The sequence below is a fragment of the Enoplosus armatus genome, chromosome 14, assembly GCF_043641665.1.
Source record: "Enoplosus armatus isolate fEnoArm2 chromosome 14, fEnoArm2.hap1, whole genome shotgun sequence".
NCBI lineage: Eukaryota > Metazoa > Chordata > Actinopteri > Centrarchiformes > Enoplosidae > Enoplosus > Enoplosus armatus.
This window is the reverse complement of record NC_092193.1, coordinates 6,202,646-6,221,787: the sequence shown is the minus strand read 5'-3', so window position 1 is coordinate 6,221,787 and position 19,142 is coordinate 6,202,646. Positions and strand designations below refer to the sequence as shown.

Genomic DNA, 19,142 nt, shown 5'->3' with positions numbered 1-19,142 from the left:
TAATAACAACTTTGTTTCCCCAGGAAATGATGCGTTTCCTGACTCAGGCAACACTAGGCTAAGATTAGAGCAGGAGACAGGCAACTGTGAGGACAAACATTTACTATTCCACTCATGCTATGCACTTTTTACACATCTTTTTTTTGTTAAAGAAAATATAGTACAGGAAGAAAAGATATTTTATAACCAGGCACATTTCTGTGAGACAAAACTGTCCATGTCACCAAACTTTTCTTTATTTGGCATGAGACTGGGATTTAGCAGACCATAGTTGTAAAAATACATTATTCATATACACCTCTAGTAAAAAACACTATTGAAAACATATCTAAAAATATACAGTGACACATAACAGCAGAATAAAAACAATTTGCAGGGGTAGGAGGAGGGGTGTAGGGGGTATTTTACAAGGTAACTGAGGAATGCTAACACATAACAGTCATAGTTTCCTCTGCCCTCAGTCCTCTGGTATGGCCCACACATTTGGTACCAATATGTGCCCGCACTTCAGAAAAGACAGTTCATGCACTTCACAGCCTTGCTGCCGTAGTCCACGCACTCAGGTCCGATGCATTGGCAGCAGGCGTTGTGAAACCAGCGGTACTTGGATCCTCCCATTGACTCACAGTATATTTTACACTGACGGATAGACACGCAGTCGTCAAAGTACACCACTGTGCACATGTTTTCTGAAATGTAAAAAAAAGAAAGACGTGAGTCACAAATCCAGTAAAACGTGGTTTATGAAAAGCAAGCACCATTTTAGAAGTAATTACATTTAACCCTCAATGTTCCTACTTTTACTTCAGGGGTGAAATGAATTTGCTGCAACTAAGTGTGACCATATGTTCTGGTGAGCTTAATGAGTTAACTGCTCAGCTCTGTGGGAACGCTCCTATTATGAGTGTGTCTTTATAGCAAATAGCACCGGCTGAGGAGGAAGACAGCCAAAACAGCCGCAAATGAAAAGAAAAAAAAATGGCAGCGGAACAACACTTTCAACCCAGTTACAATTTCCTAAACTAGAAAACCCGACCCAGCCCGAACTGGTCTTAGTTCAAGACTTTGTAGTCTACTTCAGCTCTGGGTCGGGCCTGATTTTATTACCATGGGTCTTAGTGAGTGTGCATAAATGCAAATGAAAAATCTGACTGGACCTGACAGGACCAGAACACTATGTAATAACAAAGCGTGTGAGCAAAGCAGGCTTCTTTTTCTCATGCCGTGTAACTTATTCAGGACCTTTACGAGTGATGTGGATGTGATGTAAGTTCTGTACAGGAGCTTAAAACCAATGAGAGGCCGCACGTGTTCAAACTGCAAGTAAATACTCTTGATTCAGGTCCATCAGAAGCACATGGCTTCTCTCCAATAGGGCTGCAACTAGAAACTACTGTTGATCATTGTTGTTTTATAGTTAAATTATCTGTTGATTATTTATAATTGTTTATGTTTTTCGAAATGTCCAACAAAATTTCCTACAGCCGAAGGTGGCCAATAGTCTAAAACTCAAAGATAAAACACAGAAAAGCAGCTCTCACCTTTGAGAAGCTGCAACAAGCAAATGTTTGACTTTATTATTTTTTTATTACTTGATTGTTTTTTATTTCAAAAGGCTCCTTCAGAATTTTGTCCCATTTTCTCAGGAGACATCAGGGCTTTGGGTCATGTTTTGCTTTGTTTAAACTGCTTTATATATCGTTGGGTCGTTTAATCCATGACAATGCTTCATATTTTATAAACTCATGTGTTTCACATGTCAAATCATTATCTGCAAATTAATTATTAACAATAGCTGTCAGACAAATGTGGTAAAAAGTATAATATTTCCCTCTGAAATGTAGTAAAATGGAGGTATAAAGTGGCATAATATATGGAAATACTTAAGTAAAATTATATCTATAGTAAGTAAAGTTACTTGAGTGGACACATTCACATCTTTTGTTATTTTACACTGAAAATCTGAATCTCAAACTTCCTATGATGAGGGACTAACATTAATAGGGATTAACATGGATAGGATATGGATTTGAGAAGCTAGTGAAGTAGTTTTAATTGCTGAAGCGGTACCTTGAGTGTCGTAGCTGGCGTGGATGCTGTTGCCAGGCATGGACACGTTCTGGGGCTGGTTGTCGAGGGACTCCAGGAAGGACACCAGGTTCTCGTGATGGGAGAGCTCCTCGGCGACGGGGAAGGACACCACCATCATGTTGATCGGAGCATCGCCTTCTGTGAGGGCGCGGAACAGCGAGGGGATCGGACGGTGCAGCTCCTCCACGGTGCTCTTCGACGTGGCTGGAGAGTCACTGTAGTTCTTGGGGTTACACATACCTGACGTAAAAGAGATGGAGGAAGACATTACAGGGTCAGTTCAGTTCATGACAATTTAACAACATCTTTTATCTCTTTTTTTTAACCATGCAGATAGTTTTAGTTTATTTGTACAGGATTTGAGATAGAGTGTTCGTCTCTTTTTTTCAGCCGCCCTCCAAAACAATGGAAGTGAATGGGATTTAGTTTGGTAATTTAAAAAATAAATACATTATTCAATGCTGTGAGCACCACAGAGATACTGTCCCTGTTACTGCTTCATGTCATTACTTTCTAACAAAGAAATAGTAGAAAAATAGTACTCTTAAAATGGATTAACCAGAGTAACGGCGATACTGTGCTTGCAAAGACACTATTGAATTATTATTCAGTTCTATACAATGTTTTTATGTAATTTTCAACACAGTGAGTACAACAAACCAAGTTTACCTCCCTTGCATTGGTGTCAGGGCTATAGCAAAGATTTAAGAAATACATGAGTCATGAGCACAAATTCAACTACCTACTGTAAGATGTGCTGCTGACATGCCACCAACCAAACTCTGTTGTATTTTCTGTAAATTATATCTTGGTACATTATGGTCTAAATGTTGTTTCAAAACCTTCTCTACACTGAATCTTTATCTTATATTGTCAAATTTTGTCTGAAAAATATCATAATCAGCCTTTAAAAACCCTACGTGTAATATGTGTTTCATTATCGAACGTAAACTCCTAAACCCCCGAAATTCACACACATATATTAGCAAGGACATGATGCTAGTCCTCGGTGCTAGCTACAGCCTTGACTGGGATAGACGCAGAAATCTCAGATCTTAAAACCTGGGCGAATAAACCCCAAACTATCTGTCTATATGTCTCCCATCTGCATGTCTAGATACCACTAAAAGTGATGTTTTTCTTGTGTGATTAGGGTGAACTGACCCTTTTACTCAAAACACGTGAACACACGTTTAACAGTTCAGTGGTTTCACACATGATTTCAGCTCACAAGGGCACTTTTGTAAAACCACACCGCTGTCAAGAGTATCTCGTCTCAATTAAGATCCTTTTAACACTTCATTTAATTTCCAAATACAGTAGTAATCACTTGACCAAGTCCCCACATCCTCAGATATGATCTTCCTAACCCTTTAAATGAGTCAAAGTGAATTATAGCTAATGGGTAAATCATTTAATGGGGAATGGAGTTTGACAGAGGAATTGGATTACAGACCAATGCTAAAAGCAGAGCCAGAGCAGCTGTTTTAGATAAAGCGCACACATGGGTCCTCCCTCCGTGTCCTCCCTTCCTTTAAAATACAAACTGTCCTCTCCCCACCGCTCCTCCACTGGGCTGCCGCTCTAACCACTCGCAGATACACACTTCAAAGTAGCCAGCGTTTGGCACAGATAACATGTTTAGAGTGGAAACTTACTTAACGTGGTCATAAGGCTAGCGCTGTAAGGAAAAAATAAAAACGTATAAATGAGAAATAAATACTTGCTTAAAGCTACAGGCGATCCTCTGTGTCTTGTAAAAGGCCTGTCCTGGTAGGAAAACTCCACCACCACAACATCTGTGCTGCAGCAGCAGTGAGTTCAGCGCTCAGTGTCAGATACTTGTATTTGTGTTCCACATGAAAGAGCTTTAATAAAGCCTCCCTGTCAGCACATACAGCAATATCTGTCTGTCAAAGCTGATCTGAGAGCCTACTGGTTTGCAGGGGCTGGGCCAGAGGGGTAACCAAGGGTGGCACAGGCCCCCACTGGTGCCCCCCTACCTGATGGCCCCTGGACCAGAACCTCTGTATGAACTCGCTGTTAACATTTCTTGTTGGGAAGTTAATAAAACGACCAGAAAGATGTGCAAAATGACAACAGAGTAACGCAAAATTACCACAAAGCGACAGAAAACGACGTGTAAAACTAAAAACTGATGCAACACGACCACAAAGAGATGTAGAACAACCACAAAGGGAAACAAAACGACCACAGAGACACAAAGTGAAAAGCAAAATGATGCGCAAAACGAGACAAAAAAAAAATTAATTGATGCAAATTGACCATAAAGATGCAAAGCAACCACAAAGACACTCAAAACAGATGCAAAACCACACGCAGAATGACCACAAATGAAAGATGACTACAGAGATGCAAAACGAGACGCAGAACGCTCAAAATGACGCACGAAAAAATTGATGAAAAATCACCACAAAGAGAAACAAAACAACTAAAAATAAGAAACGTCATGCAGGGGTGGGGGGCTTCTTACATGTCTGTGTCCAGGGGCCCATCGTCTCATAATCTAGGAACCAGGTCTTTAAATTTGACCCATTCAAAGGTTTGTAACCCCACCTCTGCTGGTTTGAAGCGGGTTACAGATGAAGACAGGAGCTAACCGGCCAAATGTTTACTCATTTCACAAATCTGGTTGTTTTGGATCTCGCTGGGATTTACACCCCCGCCGGCCCTCAGCAGGAGGGGCTGAAAGTCAAAGTTCATTTGAGCGGGTCGACCTCCTCGTCCCCTCTCTCTTCCGGCCTCTTCATGCTTTGATCTTCTGGAAAACCTCAAGACTTCCTGTCCACGTGCGTAGCTGCCACTTAGTAGTGACAATATTCCTTTAATTTCCTACACTCTGATCCGCAGCGCTCCTCTTGGCTCTGCTTTGCATTAACCTCCACACTGTCACCTCTCAGAGGCACCTTCGATATCTGGCTTCCCTCACCTCACACTCATCTCGTATCAGAGCAGAAACACTCTGAACAAACCGGCTCCCTTTTAAACCTGCAAGCTTCTCGACTGCCAAGTGCATTTCAGCCACAATCTCATTCTTCACAGCCGTCTTACAGGGAGAAAGTGCTCGGCGGCGGGGCGACTGAGAGGTTAACAAGACTGAGACGCAACTCAAGTGTCACATGTACGGAAAGAGATTAGTGCCAGAATCATTTTAAATACGTTACAATCACAGTGTGATCAATTATAGGGATCATTACCTGCTGTATTTTCAATTCCTGTCATCTGTATTTAACTTTATTCAGCTGCACATAATCGCTTCATTTAACAAAGTTCATATTACTTGTTGTTTATACTTAATATACTGTCACTTAACCAGACTCATTCTACTGTATATACTGGCTCCATACTGCACATACATGTTGTATATTGGTTTTATGTTCTTTTTGCAGTACTTTCATCCATTTGGTAACGCTTTACTTTAAACCCCCTCCATGTAGCATTCATTAGAAGTGTACAAATATACATTTTACAGATGGTTTATAACACACATGTAGCTGTAAGCAGATATAAGAGTTTATTAATGTATTTGTCAACATCCTGTAGGCACTAATAAGTGAAGGCATATAAACAGATAGTGAATGACAATATAGGAAAATAAAATATGTCTTCACAGAAGTTATAATTGTTAATAGATACTGTACATTAATGAACACTTGAAAAATGTCCTTAAATCTGCTTATAAAGTGTTATAAACCTTTTATTAAATGTGTATATAGCGCTCATAAATGATAAATAGGGAGGACGACTATTCATCTTTATATAAATCTACATGCACAATAAAATTGAATCCAACCAAATCTAATTTTAGCTATGAAATGAACTTGATACACGAAATGGATGACAATTAAGAAAATCTGTCACAGCCATGAACTCTAAAGACGCTGGTGTTGAATAAATCAAAACATGTATATAGTATCTTGAAACTGAAATAAGTTGATCAAATTTTGTCTTTGTCAATTTCTGAAAAAACAAAAACACATCCAGGGTCCTGGTTCTACCGCCACTGCTGAGCCCAAGACCTGAGTCCTTGTTTCAGTTCTCTCTACTGCCACCAGCTACCAATTTGGTGGAAGCTATGATGGAAAAAGTGAGACTCCATCTGGCCACAGTGGCAGGTGGATGACCAGATGATGAAGTCTTAAATGTGGGATGAACTGAGGAAACTGAAAATTAACATCAAATTCAATTCCTCTGCTGTGGTTTCACTTTAAATTGTGCCTCACACGTTAATTTTTAAATGCAACAGTCACATTTATGCAACTCAATCTGGCACTGATCTCTTTAACAGATGTTCAGCTCAACATCAGTCCTCATCAGTTGTGTGTTTTACTGAGTTGCCTGTTTGAACCTGCTCAGCCACTGTGAGTCCACGTGAGACAGGAGCGTGGGCCGAGCAGTAAAGTTTAAAAATCCAAAAATAATATGCTGACTAACTTGCTGTCAGCTTTAAAATATGTGTTGCTAACGAATGAGACGCTGCACTCACCCACGCAGTCGCAGCACTCTTCCCAAAGGTTCCCCAGACACAGCATGCACTCTTTACAGCACGAACAGTTCCCATCAGACGGGCGACACTGGCACAGCTCCTGCAGGACACACACAAAAACATGCGTCAGCAAAACAGTAACACATAAAACAAAACCGACTCATCATCACTGATCCTCAACACTTCTGTTCCCAAAATATTGTGGCTCATGCTGTGTGGAGGCCTGATAATGAATTAAGTTTCACTATTTGAGTTGCTGATAAAAACAGGGATTTGAGCAGCAGATAATGGACATGATTCTTTCTTGGTATATTTTAGCCTATTTAGGCTCTAAATTCGGGTTGAAGTTTTACAGCTGAGCAACGGAAGTGATGCGTCATTTTTTTTGAAGGGGACTGAAACAAGTCATCAGCTCAAAATCCTGTTAACAAGCAAATTATCACAAAAATTAGGAGTAGTATCAAGGTGATAAAACAATTAAGTGCATTTTTTGAACAGTTAAATATTAAGAGTTACAGCCCGCAACGTGCGACAGAACTCTTCCCAATTTACAGTGTCATTTTTAGTACTCATAATAATAGGTTAGTTAGTTAACAAAATACCTACAGTATAAATTATTTTTGAGTTCCCAGATTGTTACTCACTTATTCCCCAACTTCCCGTACCTTGTACCTACGTGTAAGTACTGCTACGTTCTGTAATGGTACTCTGTTTAGTGCGGTGTGAATTGGGAAGAGTTCTGCTGTACGTTATGTTACGTAATCTAAAGCGTTACCGAGTTAAACAGTAAGGTGAATACAAACAAGGAAATCGGCAGAGAGCACCTGAACCAAACAGCAACAAGATGCATCCTCTGTGCATATGCAGGTATAATATTTATGGATTTCTAATTATTACATTTTGAGATTTATTGAACCTTTAATTGAAACCAGTCAAGAAGTCCAATCTGTGTTTTTTTTATTTGTTTTTTTAAACATAATTCTGTGTTTCAAAATGCTTCATCGATCTATATCTACAAAAACTTTGGTAAAAAAAAAACGGTTCCCGCTAATCACGGCAAATTTCAGAAAACTGGAAAACGTAGCTGTCCATCACACATTAAAATCAAATGAAGGGTAATTTTCAAAATAAAAGATCCAGGTCAAAGTATTTACGTCACACAGAGAGCAGGCTGTGACGTGTCAAAGTTCACAGCATTCAAATCATTTTCTTAAATGGTTTCACACTCAGTGGACCGTACGGTGACAAGTACTGCACTTAAGTACAAATTTGAGGTCTTTGTACTTTACTTTGTATTTCCATTTTGTGCCAATTTATTTTACATTGAACTTTCCTTTTAAAACTGTATAGTTTTTTTTCCATTGGTTCAAGTGAAGAGGCCTAATAACCATATATTCAACATGTGCGGCTATGCAACACCGATGTTGATGACCTTGTTTATCTTTTTATCCATTTTGTTTCTGGATATTAAAGTACAGTCTCATACTAATCACATCCAAATCAAGTCTCAAGTCCTCATTTTTGAGACTTAAAAAGGACAATTCTGGTATTACTACAACTTGTGACTATTTTATTCAATCAAGTTGAATTGCTGGAATCTTCTATCAGACAGGTTTTAAACAAACCCCCAGGTTACCCCAAAAATTATTTCGAGGGGAAAACAAAGACGGACTGTAAAATAATTACCAGTTTACAGACCAAATTCCTGGTTACAGTAAATAGATTATTAGCAGCAACTTTCAGTTTTGCCTGAGAATAAAGTGATTTAAATAATTTGGCCTGACTGCTCCTTGTTATAGCGATGTGGCCGTGTTCCCAGATGTTAACATTTACTTAGCTGGCAGCAATTATGGCCAAAACTACAGAAATAAGACCCAAGTTGTTGTGAACCAGAATTATCCTTTTCGTCAGGGATGCACTGATACCCTGAATCGGTATCTGCAACAGATACGGAGCTGATCAAACTGATCGGGTATCCACATTAAATACTTTGTCAGTGTCATTATAAAATTCAGTGTTTATGCCATCACCAATTATTCCAACATATGTTTCATGCAGTATGGTATGCATATTTTAAATTTGAAGAAAAGAGAGGGCTGGTATGAGATCAGTTCTTGGTAAATACACTGAGTTCAGGAATCTGAATCAATATAAATACAATAAGTCCAAGTCTCAGGTCAGACATAGGATAAAAAGTTGTAATTTCCACAAACTGCAGGTTTACAGGGTGCTTCGTTATGAAAAGATGCACCTATAGCAGCCTTTTACACTGAAATAATAATACTTTTATAATATAAATCTGGTTCGCTGGGTTCATTTCTGTAACATGCTTCACACACGGGCTTGTCGACACAGGAAAAAAAAAAACAGAAAAAATTCTTCCAGAGAATTTCTCCTGTTGCTTTTTATAGAAGGAAGGTAATATTATTACAAGAGCTTCTCCAAAAACATGAAACCTCTGCTGATCCCATAACTCTTCTACGAAACACTTAAACCACAAAAAGAGCTCCATTCCTCAACCTCGGCTCGTCTCCGGGGAGGTGGAGACAGTGAAGGGAACTAAACTCAAACGTGTAGGTGGGATTGAAATGTGGGTGAGACTGCCAGAGGAGTTCCTCTTTCTCCCCCCCCCCTGTTCTCTCCTGACACAGAACAGGGAGCACATTCCTCCAAGTCAAGGTCACCGCGACGAGGGGGGGGGAGAAAACACCTGGGGAACAGAACATGGCTGCCCCCCCTCCTCCCAAAAACACACTTTCCCCCTCCTTCCCTCCCTTTCTCCCTTGCCTCTGCTCAGCCTTTTTATACTCCCCGTCATGTTCCCTCTCTCGCTCTCTCTCCCCCCTTTTGCTTTCTTTTCCATTTTCTTTAAACTCTTTTTCTCCCCCGCTCCTCCATTATATCTTCGCAGAAGCCACCTCCTACACGTAAACAGTCTCAGCGATGATAAAAGACTCTCCAATGACTCACCAGTGAGGGATTGCAAAACCACACACAGTTCACTTAATCACCAGCCTCTCGATCCCCAAACCTCTGATCAAGATCTGATCCCAGGAGTAATTATGACTCTCATAAGGTGGAATTATAATAAAACTAAACAGCTGCCCGGGGGGGGAAACATGCATCTCATATTTCACAAAACATTGAAAGAAAATTACTTTTTAAAACCATTTCATGGAAATAGAAGAGGCTTTAACAGACATGGAGCTGGAGGAGGCAGTTAGCTTAGCTTAGCTTAGCGTAACGACTGGGAGCAGAAGGAAACAGCTAGCTCGGATATCTAACCCTCTAAATAAATAGTTTTGGGAAATATACTCATTCACAACAGATGAGATGATTGATACCTCTCATGTCTTTAAGTAAGCTAGAGCTAGGAGGTGATTAGCTTAACTTAGCATAAAGACTGGGAGCAGGTAGTCTGGCTCTGTCCAAACCAGCATCTTTAAAGCTCGCTAATTAACACGTTATACTCATTGTACTCATTTGTTTAATACAAACTCAAGCAAAAATGTAAAAACTACAATTTGTGGTTTTAGAGGGAGAGCTAAGAGGCGGTTAGCTTTGTTTAGCATAAATACTTGAAGCAGGGGGAAACAGCTAGCCTATTAACACATCTAAAGTTCACTTAATAAACATGCTATAGCTTGTTTTGTTTAATTGATGCACAAACATAAATAATGATAATTTGCGGGGTTATTTCTTAGCGAACAACAGCCGGGCGCACTGACTTCCTTGTCTTAGCAAATAAACAGTTTCATATCAAGAAATAGTTACCTTTTAAAACTATAAATGTTTACAATTCTGTGCACGGGTTAAACAAACAACATATAACGTGCTAATAACTGAGTTTTAGAGATGCTTGTAGGTGTATTTTTGAACTTTGGACAGAGCCATGCTAGCTGTTTGACCCTGCTGCCAGTTAATGCTAGCTAAGCTAACTGTCTCCCAGCTCCTGCTTCATATTTAGCACACAGACATGAGAGTGGCATCGACTTTCTCATCTAACTCTCGTCAAGAAAGCGAATTAGCACATTTCAAGAAGTAAATTTGCGGGTGCTCTCCGTACTTACTTGTGAATTCTATGGATTTTGTTTTCACACAAAGCTAATGATTTGACAACAGTCATAAAGTCATGGATCTAAATAGCACACATAGAGAAAATTATAAACGACTGATGTAAAAGCATGAAAACAGCCAGAACTGACATGCAGAAGGACAAAAAGGCATTGTCTGCTCGAGCCTTAAAACAACTAGTGGTGGTGGACAAATGGTTAAGGTGCAGAACAACATCTCCAGTTCTAGTCTTATAAAGCCAGTAAATTAAATTTCTTTGGGTTTTGGACTGTTGGTTGGACAAAAGAAGCATTTAGAAGACATCACCTTTTTGACATTTTACAGAATTACACAATCATAAAAACTAAAAAGGACAGATTAATCGCAACAACCGGTAGTTGTAACCCCACTAACAACAGTTTCCTCACCGAAATGGATGAGGTTATCTCGACAACTTTAAGAGCTCTTATTAGGCTACCCTCGCCTCTCGAGCGGAAACTGCTGTAATCAGTCAAAACTCAGCTGCGGGGAGACAAAGGGACTCTGGAGAGAAAGTGAACATGTGCTGCCTTGTCCTGCCGAGCGGCCGCTGCTGTGTGTTAACTTTGAAATCTGCTGCCCCACCCTGCTAAACAGCCCGGTCTGGACAGAGTTGTGGCTTGTGAATCTCTCCACAACTGTATATTTCCCTCAACCAGCCTTCCCCCCACAGACACACACACCTCCTCCTGACCTTAGCCTCCCCTCCCCTCCCACCTCCTCTCATGTTCTCCCACCCTCAGGGGTTTTGGGGAATTCAGACAAATGACTTGAGATGGCAGCAGAGCGTAAAAGCGAGCGTCAGACAGCAGATCCCACTAATCACTAGCAACATGGAGCTTCTACAGAGGGGCAAGAGGCGGAAAAGTTTCTCCTTCACGGCACACGCACCATCGCTCTCGCCTCTGACAGCTAGCGAGTTGGTGTCGGCGGGGTTACGGAGGCTGCAGAGCTCATTGTCCTGAGCAATGATTCATCAGGCGAAATAAGCCACCTGGAAGTAAAGACAGAACGATGGTCGCAGGAGACTGAACTCTGCGAGGCTGTTTGGTAGCAACAAGTTTGTGCCAAAAAATGCTGAAAAACACTGCAATCAGTAAAAGAAACATTTTATTTCCTATGAATATTGATATTATTTTAAGAAGACAGGAAAGTTACGGCAAAGTTGTGTATTTTTCTTAAATCTTTTGGTTCAGAAATTCAAATGTGTGGGACAGGCAGACTGCCATATTTGAAACATGCGAGATAAAACTGTAGCACCGAAACAAACTATTTATTTATTAGTCGACTGACAGAAAATTCATTATCTGGCTCAGGGAAATTGATCGATTAATTATTAGGAGAATTGACAGATTAAATCGATAATTAAATGAATCACTGAGTTGCAGCTCTGGTCCTCTGCATGTCGTCTTTGAGCAACAGGTGCTACGTAAAGCCAGGTGCATTATGGGCAGTCAGTTTTTAGTTTTAACCCTGGAGGTGAAGGTAAGTTGCATAAAATTTAAAGCAGCAAATACAACAATTGCGTTTCTAAAGTTGCAAATTTAATATATTGATATATTGTTTGGTCTTTGGTTTGTTTTTGGTGGTTGGCACTTTAAGAGTTTGACTGTTTAACTGTATGTAATATAAATATTTATGTACTGCATGTCTTCTGTTATATTGTTTAATCGCTGCCACAAGGTGAGTTTCCCTTGAAGCAACATATAATTTAGTAAAGGTCAGGTTTACTTTGGGACAGGAACAAGGCCGGATTACCAACCGGGCAAAGTGGGCGACGACCCAGGGGCCCTAGACCCTTAAGAGCCCAGATTCACTGCCTCCCAATTGGTTTTTGGTAATTTCATTAATTGCACATTTGTTAAGGAATGTGAGCCACTAAACTAAGACAGCCCTGCAGTATTAGATCACTTTGTGGCCCTGTCTTGCAGAGGGGCCCTGTGCGTACATGGTACATATTCCTAAATAAAGTGGCGTTTAACCAAAAAAACAAAATAACCTAACAGGTTAACCAGAACATGAGAAACAGGGGAAAAGAATAATTATTTCTTCTGTCAATTGATTCAGTTAATCGATCAACTGTTTCAGCTCTGGTTAAAATGTGTGCCATCTAGTCGTCTTTTCCAAGATCTCATTTCCAAACAAAAAGTCTTTATTTGCAAACAAAGCTCAGCTTCCTGTGCCGAGAACCCGGCCTACCTCAAATACCTGCAAGAAAAATACCTGTAGCTCACTCACACAGTGGCTGAGGTCACACAGGTGAAATGGCCACTGAGGTTAAATACAGTACTTTACAGATGTTAATGGGAGAGGCAGGGTCACTAAACACACACACGCACGCACGCACGCACGCACGCACGCACGCACGCACGCACGCACGCACGCACGCAAAGGACAGAGGACAAGCAGCGGCTCAAATTTGACTTGACAGGTGGTGGAAAGACCGGCCAACACTTCTCTTCATGTTTTCCCCTCAAAATAACAAGAATGCATGACAGAATATGTGTAAACGAGGGGGTACCACCCCTCCACCCGTCACCCTCCGGGCTTCAGACGTGAGGGAAACAGTGACACAAAGGAAGTGATGCCAGAAAGTCAACAAAAGTCAAAAGTCAAGAGGGGCTGATGTGAAAATAACAAGGGAAACCTCACGTACATCAAAGAACTTCTGAGCCGTTTCACCCACAATGCCCTGCTCTAAAACAGCATGCAGTCTGTCTCACAGGTAGAGAGCAGGTGTGCATGAAGCTGCACAGTTAGATCACATCTCTGCTCCTCTGCTGCTCGCTCTGGGAAAAAACCTTCCTCCCAGACTTCACTAGGCTTATCGAAGGAATGTATCTGCATTCTTCGCAACAGATTCCATCTTTGTTCTCCGGTCCGGATCTCGGTCGGGACACGGGCACATTTTAACTGGACTTTGGCTACGGCTGGATATTTTTATTTAATGTGAAGTATTTGCACAAAACTGGCAGAGTTACGTAAAGACACTGAGACATATTTTCTGCAGCTACCGCGCAGTTTTGAGCCTGTCCTGCCAGTTTTAATGTTTCATTAAAACAAGGTTTCGACTGCTCTGCAGCCGCTCTTAACTTGAACTCGACTCCGGCTGCAGACGACATTTAATTTGTGTTCTTGTCAAGAGAAAACAACAGTCTGCGTTTACACAAAACAGCTGTAACACTGTAGGATGAAAAGCCTGAACTTGGCTGCACTGAGAGAAATTTCCCACTTTACATCAACAGAAAAGCTCATCAAATCCATGAGTGAAGTTCAGCAGTGATGAAGAGAATTAAAAAAGTCACAGTGAAGGCATTTTTAAAAAAAATCATATGGGATTTTTGAAGACGCAAACCTCATTTTCATGTAGTTTCACAGCCGTCTGACACCAACAAACATAACTCCATGGATTATATTCTAAATTTAAAGTATGAAACGAAACCTTAGAGATCAGAGGGGTTTTGGTTGAGTGCTTTGATCGTGAGTCAGAACATTATCGCAGCCATGCTTCAGGAGGGGAAGGAGGAGTTGTTCATGGCACCATTGTTGTGTAAATCCAACACTCAGCATCCAACGCTCTCAGAGAAAGTGTGTTTAGAGAGTGGAAACCTTCAGTGTCCTTTACCTGGATGAGACACTTGCTGACGTCGCTCGCGCAGAGGGCTTTGTTGCAGCCGGAGGTCAGAGACAGCCCTGATAGGAGGAAGAGGAGAGCGGCGGCGGCGGGGAGGATCAGCTGACCAGGCCTCATCCTGACGGCTCACCAGCACGGCACTGGAAACACCTACGTCAACACGAGACACAGGACAGGACCTCACAGACCAGGGACGGAGGGCGAAGACAAATAAACAAAACTTCATCACTGACATTCCACAAAAGGAAAAGTGAGGAGCTGCAGTCGGTGCACAAAAGATAACAGGACAGAAATATGATGTTAAACAGCAGAGAGAGTTTCCTCATACTGAGCTGGAGACACAGTTCAAAAGTAAAATGTATCCATCTACTCCTGATCAATGAGTAGGTTTTAAATAAAAAAAACAGTAATAAATAATGTGATTTTACCTCCAATCCGTCTATTTGTGTGCTTCACACAGAATAAGATATTTCATAATCACACTGTGATACCTGAAATCTACATTTTAGTGCTAAAACTCACACATCTGAGCTGAATAGTGAAGCAAAAAGATAAAAATGTGTAAAAAATAAAAATAAAAATAAAAATAATACATAGTGAAAATCACAGCTTTGTCATGCAGAACCAGCACAAACTCTGACATGTAAGCATCACATTTCTAAAAAGGCCTGCGTCACATTTCATTCAAAGCCAGAACACACTCACGTTACGGTGGAATAACAACACACACACACACACACACACAAACACACATCTGCCAACATCAGCTTCCTTCACCTATTTTTTCCCCCCCAAGTGTAGCGCGTTAACACACCGTCTAATCGCGTCGCTCTGCTTTTACACTTCACCACTTTGCTGCACATTGTTCCACTTCACATGACGGGGAGAAAACATGTGAGGGACATTAGCTCCCTCAGTCATGAACGCGTTTCTTCACCTCTTTTCTGCTCATCGCGAACACCACAACTTTGTTCCACTCGCACGCAGCTACACGAGAATCGAGCGCAGAAAACAGCGGAATAATAAAGACAGAAGGAGTTTAAAACTTACCACAACGCCGTTTACAAGTTCGCGACTTTTCTTTTTAAGAGGGAGAGTGGCTGTTTTCTCTTTGAACTTCTCCAGGATGGTGTTCTGCCGCCGCTCAAGTGTCCACTGTGTCCAGAGGGCGTCAGTCTCTCCGCAGCAAAAAGCGACAGGCAGTCGGGCGCCTTAAAGGCACACACTCCATTTTCTACCCACCGTCTGTGCAGGAAAACACCGGGCCTCAGGTCACACATATACCGGCCGCGTGTCTTCGGGGTGACGGACATGAATGATCCGCCTCACCGCACCATAAATACCAGCGAAGGGCAGCATTTACAGCCGCGCCGCGCTGCAGTTGTGTGCGTAAAAGTCTTGTGCGTAAAATCTCAGTTTATCTCCTTTTAGCCCAAACTCTGGTCACTGGTTGGCTGCCCAGATGGGCTCTGTTTGGCCTCTTTTTACACAAGCAAATCTTTTCTTTCCAGGCCACCCCCACTCCATTAAACAGTCCTTTGTCTCCGGCCTTATCAGCGGCCTTGTGAGTGCGCTCATTAGGTGAGAAAGGGGCGATTCGGAAGCTGTGAAGTTGAGCAGACTTCCCGCTGAGATGCGTCCCCGCGCTCATTTGTAGCAGCTCTGCCGCCGCAGAAACGCTCTGATGAGCCATTTAGCTCCACAGGTGTTTACACGTGTTTTCCCAAAACCGCAACAGGCCCAACTTCCAGTCTGCAAAGGAGGAAGGTCAGTGAGAGACAGACACACCTTCAATCAGGGCAGGGCCATTTAAATTTCAATCGGATTTAAGAGGAGTGACTCATTTCAGAAAAGAGAATTTAAGACAAGGCAACAGTGTCTAATTATCATAAGGAAATCTACTTATGAAGTTAAGAGGATGGAGACATTTGTTAAAAATGTTTTCGTTTGAGAGGTGTTTCTAATATTTTGTCTGACCTTGTTGATGTAAATGGGAATAAAAAACAATAACATTCAGTGTTTAAGTGCACACATGTAATTTATTGTGTAATTTATGAGTGAAATGATCAATAGTCCCTCTCCCTGCAGATCGCTGAGGCCAGAGACAGAGAACTACAAAATAAAAGCTGACACACTTGAAAAGATGTAAGGGCTCTCTCAAAAGTCTGATCTCCCTGAATGCACCACAGTATTCAGTGCATACATCTGTAATTAGCTGTTTGTGTCAGTGGTAGTGTCTCTCACTTTACCAGTGTTGGGCTTCGTATTAAGATTAATACTAAGTAGCAATACAGTTGTGTAATACTCCTTTACAAACTTTTGATATGAACCCTATTTGCATATTTATAGCTTCTGGATATTTCCACGAGGACGGCGCAGACATGATTAAAAGTATTTTTGTGGAAAACCATATCAGACATAAATTATTATTCCAAGCAGCGTCTTTTTATACGTCTTAAAACATGTCTGGAGTGAAACCTTTACATATATATGAGAGTGTAGTAGACATAGTAGTTTGGTTGAAAAATGATATATTTATATATATTTATAGGTCATTGGCTACTGAAAATGTTTGACCTGCATGAATGCAGCAGTTACAGTGACTTATTTTCATTTTACATCATCAGCACCATAAAAATATTCATCATCATGTCAACTAAACAAACTCGAACAGTTTCCAACTCTGAGTGAAACGGCAGAGTTGCACTTGTTTGATATTCACAATCACCTTGTCGCAGTTAACGTCACTGCAGCACTTTAAGTTGACTGGATGTGCAGCTCTGAGTACAGCGACATCTACTGGCTGAGGATGAAACTGCTACAAGGGAATGACTAAAGATGAATCTGAAATGTTAAAATCATCAGTCAATCTTCAGGGCTACAACTTATTATTTTCATTATTAATCTATTGATTAGTCTATAAAAGTCTGAAGAATGCCCATTGCAGTTTTGAAATTACTTGTTTTGTCTGACCAACATTAGAATTCCCCAAAATATTCCATTTACATTAATTAAAGAAACGCAGAGAAAAGCAGCAAATCCTCACATTTAAGAAGCTGTAAATGTTTGACATTGTTGTTCGATAATCAAACTTGGTGCCAATATGTGTCGATTGATTAATTGCTTCAGCTCTAATTTCTAAAATGAATGACACCAAAAGCAACACTTTTAATTTCACAACAAATAAAATTTATTCAATTATATATTACAAATATGTACAAGTCATGTAACAAGTAAATATTAAAATAGACATTTTTTAGAACTATCGTTCAAAAGGCATTATGTTGAAAAAATAGGTTTTGTTGTGATCTCACATTGAAACTGTAAAAGTAAGTTGTTTTTTTTTCCTTGGAAGCCACAACAGACTTTAATGTGCGCGAGACACAATGGACAACACATGAGGAGTGAGGCCGCAAAAAAGGACATAACACAATGGCGCAAAAAAAATAAAAGCTGGAACACTTCAGTAAACCTCACAATTAAGTCCACAGTACAGCTCTTTAGGAAAAAAGTACAAACAACGCAACGCATGCACAGCATTAAATTGCCAAAGTCAAAAAACACCAGCTGTGGCGTGGAACTCCAGATGAGGAAGAAACAAAAAACACAACAGAAGCCAACACATGCTTAAGATTTTAAGCCAACAACAACAAGAACATCACGGACGAAGAGGACACTCGATATAAAAACCAACTTTGGTCCATTAAAACATGAGACAGAACAAGTTTACAATCAAAATATCTATTATTTTTTGTTTTTACAAGTTTAAAACAATAATTACATGACTATTTACAAATGCACAATTGTTTATGTATAAAATAAGTTAAAAAATTAAGAGCACAGTCTGTACACAATGTATGAACACTCACTTTGAAAACAATTTAAATGTTTCAGTTGTGTGACCCTGCTTGATGAGGAGCAGTAGCAGGTGGTTGCTTCTTGCTGCAGCTCCCTACACCGCCCAGTCCAGCTTTTGGTCTCTGCTCTCTGGGCTTCATCTGTGGCCTGGACCCCCCTTTTCCTGTACGAGGAACAGTCAGTCCCCGTTCCCCGTCCCTGTGGTGGGTGTGCCGGTTTGGACCGCAAGAGCTCTGGATTAAAATCGTCTCTTTTGTAATTGCTCTTTTGTCTTACCGCCACATCCTAAGTGCTTCACATTTTTCTTTCCTTTTCTTCGATAGTGCGGGCTGCCTCTCGTGTCCGTAATGTGGCCACCGCTGTGGCAAAGCACGTCTGTCCTACAGCTCATATCGGGGTGAGGTCAAAGTCGTCGTTGACCTCCACGAGCGGGATGTAGAACTCGGGGATCTCGAAGATACTGGTGGACTTGTAGGTGGCCGGGTCCAGCTCCTGCAGTTTGAGCTGCCACTCCAGACGCTGCACGGCGTTCAGGGCCGCCGCCTCGTGTTGCTGCCTCATCAGAAGACACGTCTGCGGAGGGAAAAGGCACGTCATCATTTCATCCATTCAATTATTGCCTAAAGACAGATTTTGAAAATTGTGAACCTGTCCTTTGTCTGCAAAAAAGCAATAACTAAAAGTTTGTTTAAAAAGGGACCTCCCAGTCGTAAACAATGGGTGGACAAAGTAAAGGATATGTGATGGAGGTTTTCCCTGAGGAATGAGGAGGAAAACTTTCCCAGAAAATGGGAGAAATGAATCAACTTCATTGCAAGCAATGGGAGCGGTGTCCTATCTGGATGTGAGTAAATCCTAGAACTAACTAACTTGACATGTAACACTTGGTTGCCATGCTTTGTTCAGGTTTGTTTTTCCCCTTTTTATAAAACATATTTGAATTGTTACAAATAAAAAGTG

At 41.0% G+C, this 19,142-nt stretch overlaps 2 protein-coding genes across 4 annotated transcripts in view; both read right to left on the bottom strand.

The window, feature by feature from the left end:
• Positions 1 to 85: 85 nt before the first annotated feature.
• twsg1a (twisted gastrulation BMP signaling modulator 1a) lies at positions 86 to 15,477 on the bottom strand. 3 transcript variants are annotated; one of them, XM_070918592.1, is made up of 5 exons: positions 15,375 to 15,477; positions 14,316 to 14,474; positions 6,599 to 6,698; positions 2,071 to 2,331; positions 86 to 689 (listed from the first exon to the last, which is right to left on the bottom strand). In XM_070918592.1, exons 2-5 carry the CDS (start codon positions 14,439 to 14,441, stop codon positions 508 to 510), a joined length of 669 nt encoding a protein of 222 aa, XP_070774693.1. In that variant the 5' UTR covers positions 14,442 to 14,474; positions 15,375 to 15,477; the 3' UTR covers positions 86 to 507. The 3 variants fall into 3 exon arrangements, with proteins under 3 accessions (XP_070774693.1, XP_070774694.1, XP_070774695.1); XM_070918593.1 differs by having other exon boundaries at positions 14,316 to 14,582; positions 15,375 to 15,467; XM_070918594.1 differs by having other exon boundaries at positions 14,316 to 14,503; positions 15,375 to 15,467.
• Positions 15,478 to 17,556: 2,079 nt separating this feature from the next.
• The window catches only part of ankrd12 (ankyrin repeat domain 12), a 33,246-nt gene continuing 31,660 nt past the window's right edge, over positions 17,557 to 19,142 (bottom strand). Inside the window, exon 13 of the mRNA XM_070918591.1 lies at positions 17,557 to 18,755. Coding sequence (XP_070774692.1) covers positions 18,570 to 18,755 — 186 coding nt within the window. The 3' untranslated portion in view covers positions 17,557 to 18,569. The remainder of the gene's footprint in view (positions 18,756 to 19,142) is intronic.

Coding starts and splice junctions, on each gene's coding strand:
- twsg1a (XM_070918592.1), bottom strand. CDS start 14,441: ATGAGGCCTGGTCAGCTGATCCTCCCCGCCGCCGCCGCTCTCCTCTTC. Junction 2,332..6,598: donor AGAGTGCTGCGACTGCGTGG/GTGAGTGCAGCG, acceptor CTTTTACGTCAG/GTATGTGTAACCCCAAGAAC. Junction 690..2,070: donor CGCCAGCTACGACACTCAAG/GTACCGCTTCAG, acceptor TTTACATTTCAG/AAAACATGTGCACAGTGGTG.